Below are 9,947 nucleotides of genomic sequence, written 5' to 3'. Positions count from 1 at the left end.
TATATAGGTTTCCGTATTAATATTTCAGTTTTAATTTTGTTGTGTACGTGTCAGTTTTTCATTCAGTACTGATTGAATTTGGTATTGTTTCGTAGCTAATGTACCTTTCAACCTATTCTTTCTTAATGACACACGTTTCTGTTTGCGAATTTTGTAGCACTTGATGAAACTCTTGAAATATAATCGCCTTTGTAGTAAACTAATCATCTGTATCTACAGGACACTAACAAGTATAGTTTGATCTCTGAAAACTCTATCTACTTCTACGAGAAAACACATCTTTCAAAATCTAAGAATTGTTTGTAAAGGTACACACTGGTGAAATTATTGATCTCGTCTCTAAAGTACCTGAAACCCCCCAACCAGTGCAATACCAGCATTCTTATACATCCCGTGGACCCAGTTATATCTCCAATCGGAAACCTCTCTCCCCCGATTACAGGACCAAGATATCTGGGAAACGCTCAACACTGGCAAAGGTCAACTGCACGTGAAGTACCGTTTCATCCCGGAAGACTTTGAGGGCAATTCTCTGGACCCCACTGCCGAGGCTGTGTTGGCAGCCATCAAGAAAGGTGTAGAAGGACAAGAGGGAGGCGATGACGAGGAGTTGGAATTGGGCGGAGCTGGGCTGCTGAGTGGCACCGCACAGACACGTATAGTCGACGGTCGCCCGGTTAATGTCGCACGCCCACACGCACCCTTGTTTGCGGATAAGAAGGACATTGTGCTGAACCCGGCGGTTCTCGGTATCAGGCGGCTGTTGAAACCGGCTATATTCAATATGATATCGCTCTTCTTCTCGTACTGGCTGGGCAAACACGGGTACGGGGCAGTATACGGTTTTTTTATGGTGGTGATGGCCTTCTCGCTGGAAGAGATCTGGTCCGTGCGCGCGGTCAAGATGGTCGCCAAGGACTTTGAGAAGGACTTTGACGAGGAGCACTACCCCGATGACGAGACCGCGGAGTGGCTAAACGCCATTTTGGACCGTGTGTGGCACAACTTCCCTCGCGTAGCTGAGAAGATGGTGTCGGATATCATAGCCCCGCAGCTCGACGCCAACAAGGAGATGCTGGCGTTGAGCAAGCTGGAACTCGAGGACTTCGACTTTGGCACCCGCGCACCGAACCTGACGGACTTGCGCGTGGTGCATGACGAGCCCAACGAGTTTATCTTCGACTTTGACTTCGATTGGGACTGGGACTTTGAGGTGAAGATTCGGGCCACCAAGGGTGTCACCATGCCGCTGGCCGTCAAAGACTTCATGCTGCACTCGAAGTTCCGAGTGTTTATCCATTTGACACCCGACCGCGCGCCCTACTGCTCGTTTGCCTGGGTGCAGATGATCCAGAAACCCAAACTGGATGTGTCTGTAGTACCGCTGGTGGAGATCACGGCCATTCCTGGCCTGGACGCGCTGATCAAGAGCACCATCCTGGGCATCATCACTAACCTTATGGTACTGCCCAACCGCTTGGAGCTCGATCTGGCAGAGATCATGCAGGTGGAGGTGCCTTTGGAGGACATGTTGAACCCAGAGGCCCATCGTGCGAAGCTGGAGTCGGAGATGGAGTTTTCCAAGACCGGCAAGTCCGTGGCTGTGAAATCACCGAAGCCGAAGAATAAGAAGTAAACGTGAATGTAGTGGATTGTCATGAGCATGGGCGCCGCAAAACACATGGGCCTTTGCCAAGCTGCGTAGGAGTGTTTAAGCAATGCGCAGTGTCTGTCATTTGCATACCACTGGGACGCTTGTATATCTTAGACTGGATCTAGGAATGCTTTGTGATCCATCAATTTCGTCTACCTGTTGAGTCGCAGACGTTGATGCGGTTCCGCATTGGTTGTACCATATTGCTTTAAATAAACTGTTGACCTTGCTTTTGAGAACCTTATTCATTAATACCTAAAATTCAAACTGGAATGGCTCGTTTCCGTAATCTGCCTCTCTGAAAGCTCATTTCGGTACAGAAGTATCTCCAATATATTTCGCAGCGGAAACCAATTATTTTTTGAATGTTCGGAACGTAACCAATATGATGGTATAGCTCGGGTTGCATGTGTGATATGTACGTGAACATAATATATCTCTACACGGATGGATATCCATCTAGAACATATAAGCTATTTCTGCATGCTTGTTGTCAAAATGAAAACACACTCCTCCGCGGAGTGGATGGCTAATCAACTGCAATACACATACTTTAATTAGGTTCGTATCTGTAAGTCATTGGACGCTAGTTAACGATCCGCCATATTTTTCAAGTTCTATTTCTAGTCTTCTTCTAGAGGGTCATGGTAAGTCAAAATCGAAGGTTGGGAGACGGTTCCATCAAGTTTATTTTTATTGCAAGTAATCAGGGTACATATTCGCTGGCGTCGGCTACCAAGCTTAGTGCTCGGCCTTAACCCTATACAGCCGAGAATCAAACGGTCTAATGCATATGTATGATATTGAGCGGGTCGAAGTTCCGCAAACGTGACACTAAGGTTTCACAATACACACCAACAATGTTTAAGGAGATACGGACGTGTAGCAATTAACTGCATCATATCAGAATTCCCAGCACACAGTGCTGATCCGGATTTATTTCGTCACATATCATGAATATGTTGGGGGTTTGTTATTGGGCTTCAGCTTTCACGCGTTTGTCGTCACCACCACCACTATTTTCGTCGTCCTGATATTGGTATGGAAGAGCAAACAGATTAGTCATAGATGCAACTTAACCAAATAGAACGGCATGCATCGAGAGAACAAACACTTGGAGCGCCGATAGTATGGTAGCATGAAATAATACGAGACTGAGCTTAACAAGGACCGCGAGCGAGCAATAATAAACTAGCACTCTGCATCATCTCCCTAACAATAGTTGAACACCGCACACACAAAGGCCAGGGTGCACCGGCCCACTTATAGTACGATCAAGGACTAAAGACTTCTATACACCTTACCTCGCGACTACGTTTATTACTTTCCGCATCCCTTAATTCCTCGGTCTTGTACACCGAAAGCCGCCGCGGCGACGCAGGAGCAGATATTACCGCCGTAGACTAGATAAACAGAGGTGAGAAAAAGGTGAGGACGCACAGATGGACAACACTCTCGTTAGCAAAATTTGATGCCTCGCATGAAGAAAGCAGCACAAACCGCAGCATCACCATTAAAACGTTGAGAGATGCTGTTGTATTGACGAGTGGCCCGACACTCGCAGGGGCCAACTGATACGCATGTGTGAATTTTCCTTTTCGCCAACTATTAGCCCTCGCGGGCTAAAGAATATAGGAGGGAACGCACCAGGTACAACAGTACCATAAGAACGGCGACTGCGACGCGAAACATAATACAAAATAGGTCTGGACAGTTAGTTGAACAACCCACCTCTCCGCGCTCAGAGTAACAGCTCTTGTGATACGTCGCGTCGTCCTCTCTTATCGCACCGCGGTAGTGCCACGAATCGTCGTCATCGTTCCAGAACTTCTCAAAACTTCCCCCACATATGTTACATACGGATTCCTTTGCCGTGTCGTTTGGCTGCGAATAAAATCATATGAGTAAATGTGAGACATAAAATTGTACATGTTATTATCCGCTTTTCGTGCCCCACTATTGTGCAGGGTATCTGTGCGGTTTGTACTCTATGTCACACAAACAAGTAAAAACGATAGATTCGAACATTCTGTTGACACAAGACATCAGAAGCTTTCGCGAGCTCATATATAAACTAACGCCACTGCATATATGCTGCAGGTGAAGGGCGTTAGTATCAATCGAAGGCTTCAACAGGCTACGAACGTAAACCTCACCCCGGCACGAATGGAGACTTCGACCACAACTTCCTCTTTCTCTTCTTCTATACTCTGGTCAAAGAACGTGGCTGGTTCCTCATCGCCATCGCCGACTTCTTCGTACTCCATCCAATCCTGACTCGAATAAAGAGGAGCAGACTGAGTATTCTTGAAATTCTTAATGTACACTCACACACAATATAAAACCCATAAACGCGATAGAGCTATCAATGCCTGCCTTCTGAACGGTTTGTGACCGTAGGGATATGTACAAGCGTCTTCAATATAAAGGTGTAAGTTTGAAAATACGGACAATTGCCACTCAGTACAACACCTAGCACTCCATACCTTCTCCGCGGGGTACCAGCGTCTAGCTGTAGGCTTCTTATTCTGTTCTTTCTCGCGTTTATTCATGCGGAAATGCCAGTCTAAATGCAAGCCCATCTCGGCGTTGTGATCTGGTTTGAACCGGAGACCACACTGGGCGCACTGTAAGGGAAGTGTCTCGTACAGCGACGAGATGATCGCCTGGTGTCGTCTGTGGCAAAAAAAATAGAACAAAAAACATGTTACTTGGCATCGGTCAACGGGCAAATTCTGCTACAAAGACTAAAGCCTGTGGAAGAAACAATGGGCGGTCTTGCTAAGAAATAAGTCGCACAAACAATGACGATATAACATAGACTCCCGGGTTGTATCTATATAGACGAACATGTACTGAATGATCCAGAGGAGAAACTGGACAAAGCCATTGCCTGTATTTAGCTACATCCATGGCGTTACAGATACAGGTCACACGGTACTCGAACAGTCCACCCTCCCGAACATATATTGTCCCTGATCTACACGACGCGCATTGTCAAGGCAATGCTGGACAACACGTGGTTAAATCATAATGCTTCTTCCCCCAGACTTACTCATTGAGACTCTTAGTATTGAACTCGATCGTCGGCAGTGGCGCACTGGTTGATACTCGCCCTCCTTGTGGGGGAGGGCCCGATGGAGCTACTGTACTGCTGGTCAAAACCGGACTACGTAGAGAAAGATGGAGAAGACGACAAATTGTTTGAGCACTACGGTAGTGCTAGAGGAGAACAAGGGATGCGACGAAGGTATATATATATACGCTACGATCATGGAGTGTCGGTACAGCACAAGGCAGCATGCATGCTATTTTCGTATAGTCTGTTAAATTGGCCATTAGATTGAATCGGTGTATAAATTGGCAAAATATCCAATAAACGATGTCGCTGATCCGTAAAGGTAAAAATATGCTCTTTGAGATCTAGCACAGCAGGATACAATCCGTGACAAACACTATCATACAAGTAATACAAACACATTTGATACTAACAGATAGTCTGTCTAATTCTTAACACACCTTTTCGACACCGGGCTGCGGACTTGGGGAGATTGGATCATTCCGAACTCCAACAACTTGCTGAACAAGGCACTCGCAGGGTTGGCGCTGCCACTTTCAGCACTTGCATTCGTACTCGAGCCTGCATTCGCATTCGCATTTTCGCTCATATTCTGCTGCTGAAGCATTTGCACTACCGGTTGTGGTACAGTCAGGCCCGGGACATTGCCGACCCCATTGTAGTGTGGTCCATTTGACGAGAACTGTCTGTGCGGGGGTTGTGCCGTAGTCGCAAGCATGGGCGGCCCTCCACGTGGTGCGTGTTGCTGCAGTTGTTGTGGCGCCTGTATCCGTGGCTGCTGTGGCTGTGATGGGGGAGGGTTCTGGTACACGTTGGGATTGCCAGATAACTGTCTATTCATTGGTGCAGCTCCGTTAAAGTTGGGACCGCCCGGCAATCCGCCTGGAGGCCTGGGACGGGGCCCAGGTCCGCCCCGGGGAGGGAGTGCGCGAGGGTCAATGTTCATAGGGATCGCGTGCTGTGGTCGGTTACCCTGCACTTGTGGTGGGATATTTAGACCGCCCTGTCCTGGTGGTAATGAATTGGGCCCGGCTTGTCCTGGGGGAAGATTGGGACTGGGGGATGGATACCTCTGCCTCGGATCACGTGGGTCGCGTGGAGGCCCGGCCAAGTGCTGGGGTTGGTGCAGATTGGGTGAGGCAGGAGGCAGCAGTGACGTGGGCGGCCGCAGATCACCGCCTGCGATACCGTAGTGTCTATTTTGTTGCATCTGTAGAAGGAGAAACCGAGTGGTAAGCGAGAAGTAATAAAGCTAGGATTCCATATTATATCGGACAAGATCGTGCAGCAACAACAGTATGTACATATCTCCGTGTGGTACGGCGCAAACCAGCAGAACAGCCTATGTTGCTACTGGAATCCTAGATATTGAGATCGCACTTAACCACGTTTTAGTAATTTGTTTGTAAATTTCTATGAGCGGTGCAATAAACTCGATATACGCCATTGTGAAACTTGCTTACCTGCCGCGAGTAAACGCAGCACATACGGTTACACAACACATACTCTGATGCAACCCGAATGAACATGGCAATCCTTGCTTACCTGCAACTTGTATAACTCAGCCAGTTTCTCATACAGTATGACATGGGTCTCTCGAGTGAGTCTGCCCGATCGTTTAAGTTCTTCTATAGTGGTTATGATGGTCTCCTGCTGCGCCTGTAACTCTCTCTGGGCGGTTCTCTGGGCCGTCGTGAGCATCGGGCCCTGTGGTTGTTGTTGCTGCTGGGATAGTTGCAGCGGTGGTTGCTGGTTAGTCGATGATGAACCTCGCCTGTAGTCATCGCCACTACCCCACCCACTACTGGGTCTCCCTTGCGGTCCATCTCTGCCCTGGTGCGACTCTCTGTCTCTACTCAAAGGCCCGTCTCTGCTGCCCCTACCCTGTGAGCTGGTAGACCGTCTATCGTTGTCTGTGTAGTCACGTGATGATGCACGATCGCGCGAAGATTGGTGGTCTCCGGTGGCACCCCTGGCTCTGTCACGCGGATCAAATGTTGTGGAAGATCGAGCGCTGCTGTCGCGGGGGTCATTTCGAGGGTCATTTACCAGGCCTCGGGGGTCATTTCGGGGGTCATTTACCGGGCCTCGAGAACTGCGTTCGCTTTGATCGTAGGCGTCTCGGCTGGCAATACTTTTGCGGTGCTACGGAAGTAGTATATTGTAAAAAAGCGTGAGTTGATACTGCGCAACGTGGGGTAGCACTACGCCGATTCTGGATAAGCACAAACGAAGCGAGAGAACAAATCCCGTAACAGTGCAATGCCTTTAATATCATGATGCAATTAAACTTGTTCAGACTACTGCACCTGTGAACACAGATCACCAACGACTGTAATAACCTATAGAGCGTCTCAGTATCTTGCCTATGGACAATCTCAAAATGATTATAGATCATATCATCTTACCTCGAATTTGGGATTGATATGCACGTTGTGACTATTCCTTCTTTCGATGCCGTTCCGCCTGTCCAGAGCACGGGCAAGGTCGTCCAGTATGTCTCTGCCAAACACATCACCCCATGTTGCACGCACGCTGCAGTATGAAAAGAATATTGCTTATTGAGAGCATTGCCAACACGCTGAACGAGCCCAAAGGTAACTTTATAAAAACATGTATGCATACATACATATATGCAAGTATAAAAATATAAGTACATACATACATGCAAACATACATACGTGCATAAACACACTTATATTTCTATTCATATATATATATATATATATATATATATATATGTGTGTGTGGATGTGGGTGGGTGGGCGTGTTAATGTGCGTGTGTGTGTGTTCGTGTGTGTGTGTCCGTGTGTGTGTCCGTGTGTGCGTGTGAGTCCGTGTGTGCGCGTGTGTTCTCGGCACAGTAGGAAACTATCTCAAAGGATTGTACATGTCTTTTGGAAATAGGTATCGCCACTACTACACAAGCTTCACGAACAGTTTCACGAGGTCCAACAAACAGAAATGAAGCACAAGTGGTCTGCGATTATCTATTACCGTTCAAAGTTGCGCTGTTCCCTCTCTTCCAGCTGGAAGTAGCTGTCGGTGAATATGTATACAATATCACGGGAGAACAGATGGATGTAGGGACCCTGCACATTCTTCAAGATCGAGTCGATCAGGTACATTAAAGGAAGTTTAAACTTGGGTGACGCCTGCATAATGAAGTAAGAGTAGAAGCATGTGCATGCAGAATGGCATGGGTGAACATCAAGGAAATAGTTTGAAGTAGATGGTAATTCAGTGAAATTTAGTCTAGTTTTCCACGGCACAATGTTTACTGGTGTCGCCCACGTGATCTTTCAAACCTATCACGTTTAGTGCTTTCGAAAGAGGTGTACTGTTCTCCTAACCTGGTGTCAAATCGTACTCAATAATGTCTCCAAGTCTGTAAATAGTTCTTCCAACCAGGATATACATCCAACACCACATAGGCACCTATAATAACACTTAGTGCTTTTATTGTGCGGCATGTTCTCCCAGACAGAGACCAAACCATCACTTGACGCATTTGAAATATGTGACCAAATCATCACGACGCACTTGAATTACGTGACCAAATCATCACTTGACGCTTTTGATTTACGTGACATCCCCAAGTCTAAGAATACAGCTCTTGCGTGAAGAGCCAACGTCATGCACTCCAAAGGCATCCGATTTGGCACTTGCTGCGAATGGACTGCAATCTGTGCGCTTACAGCGTCGCTTATGCCTAGGTCACCAAAAGTCAGCAAGGAAGTCTCAGTTTCATCTGGATGTTCTCCTTTCCGCACGCAATCATCATCGTCAGATAAGTAGGCGTATACTTCTTATCATGCGCATAGGGGATTTGACACAAAACAGTGCTAAACATGTATCTAATTATCTAATGAAGCGCAAATACGTTATCTATCTCAATGTACCCCTTAGCCTAGGTATCATATCCCATTAATCCTAGGCAGCTGCGTGTCGCTTTGCGTTCGTAGGAGCTAATACTACACTAGGAGACTAATACATCTAAATACGTCTGATCTAACTACGTGTTTTAAATCTTCATTTAGAACATGAATAATATAGTACTTCGAATAAGTGGTATAGTGACATTAGAAAAATTGGGCACAAACATTACTTTGAATATTGCGTCTTTTATCGCCTCCACCAACGCCTGTGCATACTGCCGGTTGTCGTCGGCCGCAAGGGTTAACTGGTCTATAATAGGCTTAGAGTTGACTCGCAAGTTAGCTAGATCACGCTCGTATTGCCTGATAAACAAGTTCAATGCTCGATCCCCCATTGCACTTAAAAGTAGAACTTTTTATCTGTCGCGCCTGTGCGTAAGTGAACTAAACACTTCTCTACGCCTACAACACTGTATGTAGCGCTGCAAGGACACACAGAAGTCGATGTCTTCACACAGACCGAACACTACTATCCGTGATCCTTAGTTCTTCTTGGGTCTAATACTAACTCTGTACTACTACTTACACACTATAACTGCTCCTCTTATAAAAATATTGTATGCAGACTTGCAGAGCTATATCGCACACACGTTCGCACAGCCATCTTTGTTGGGCACACGTAAGTTCACGTAAATATATTTTTACCCTACTGAAAAACGCCGACTCTATATTTAGAATCGAGTTTTAGGTCCCCTTTTTAAAAACCCTGACTTTTGTTCTAATATTAGATTTTAAAACTGAGCCTCCGAAGTTCGATAAGTTATATCAGATCCGCTTGATCCTGATTTTGTTCTAAATTTGGATTTATAAAATTTAACTTCCGAAGTTCGAACTATTTATGTACTGTTGTATTATTGAAGGCTATAATGTGGAGTTTTGGCTTTTTGTACCTTTGGAGATTTCAGAAAAGAAGTGATGAACCAGAAATTGAGTCATCAATTTTCACGCGATCTGAAGACTCAGCGTCTGTGTCTGTGAGCTGGCTTCCTGTGTCGACTGAGCTACTATTATGACATGACAGAGGTCATAAATACTTATGGACCATTTATTTCTACTGCGATGGTAAAAGTAACTTATCAGAGACATATAGATGCAGGACATAAGAGGACGATAAGACCAGTTAGCACACCAATAGTCTTATCCAAGTCACCAACGAAAGAATCCTGAGGTTGTTTCTGATTGCTCTGCGTGATGCTAGGACAGTTTCTTCTGGTGCTTTTGTTAGTTAGGTGTGCTCTGGGTACCTGGACGCAGCCTGACAACTGGGTAAGTGGTA

At 46.3% G+C, this 9,947-nt stretch overlaps 2 protein-coding genes across 2 annotated transcripts in view; one reads left to right on the top strand and one right to left on the bottom strand.

Moving 5' to 3' along the window:
* SARC_05775 (hypothetical protein) overlaps positions 1–1,883 on the top strand; it is a 3,882-nt gene extending 1,999 nt beyond the window's left edge. The window contains exon 2 of the mRNA XM_014300351.1: positions 443–1,883. Coding sequence (XP_014155826.1) covers positions 443–1,636 — 1,194 coding nt within the window. The 3' untranslated portion in view covers positions 1,637–1,883. The remainder of the gene's footprint in view (positions 1–442) is intronic.
* Positions 1,884–2,329: 446 nt separating this feature from the next.
* On the bottom strand, positions 2,330–9,199 carry SARC_05774 (hypothetical protein). The gene is made up of 11 exons (XM_014300350.1): positions 8,842–9,199; positions 7,731–7,888; positions 7,142–7,268; positions 6,279–6,878; positions 5,174–5,943; positions 4,710–4,823; positions 4,141–4,330; positions 3,811–3,927; positions 3,386–3,538; positions 2,959–3,057; positions 2,330–2,684 (listed from the first exon to the last, which is right to left on the bottom strand). Exons 1-11 carry the CDS (start codon positions 9,004–9,006, stop codon positions 2,628–2,630), a joined length of 2,550 nt encoding a protein of 849 aa, XP_014155825.1. The 5' UTR covers positions 9,007–9,199; the 3' UTR covers positions 2,330–2,627.
* Between the last annotated feature and the right edge of the window lie 748 nt (positions 9,200–9,947).

The sequence above is a fragment of the Sphaeroforma arctica genome, assembly GCF_001186125.1.
Source record: "Sphaeroforma arctica JP610 unplaced genomic scaffold supercont1.383, whole genome shotgun sequence".
NCBI classification, from domain to species: domain Eukaryota; class Ichthyosporea; order Ichthyophonida; genus Sphaeroforma; species Sphaeroforma arctica.
This window is presented reverse-complemented; position numbering and strand designations above follow the sequence as displayed.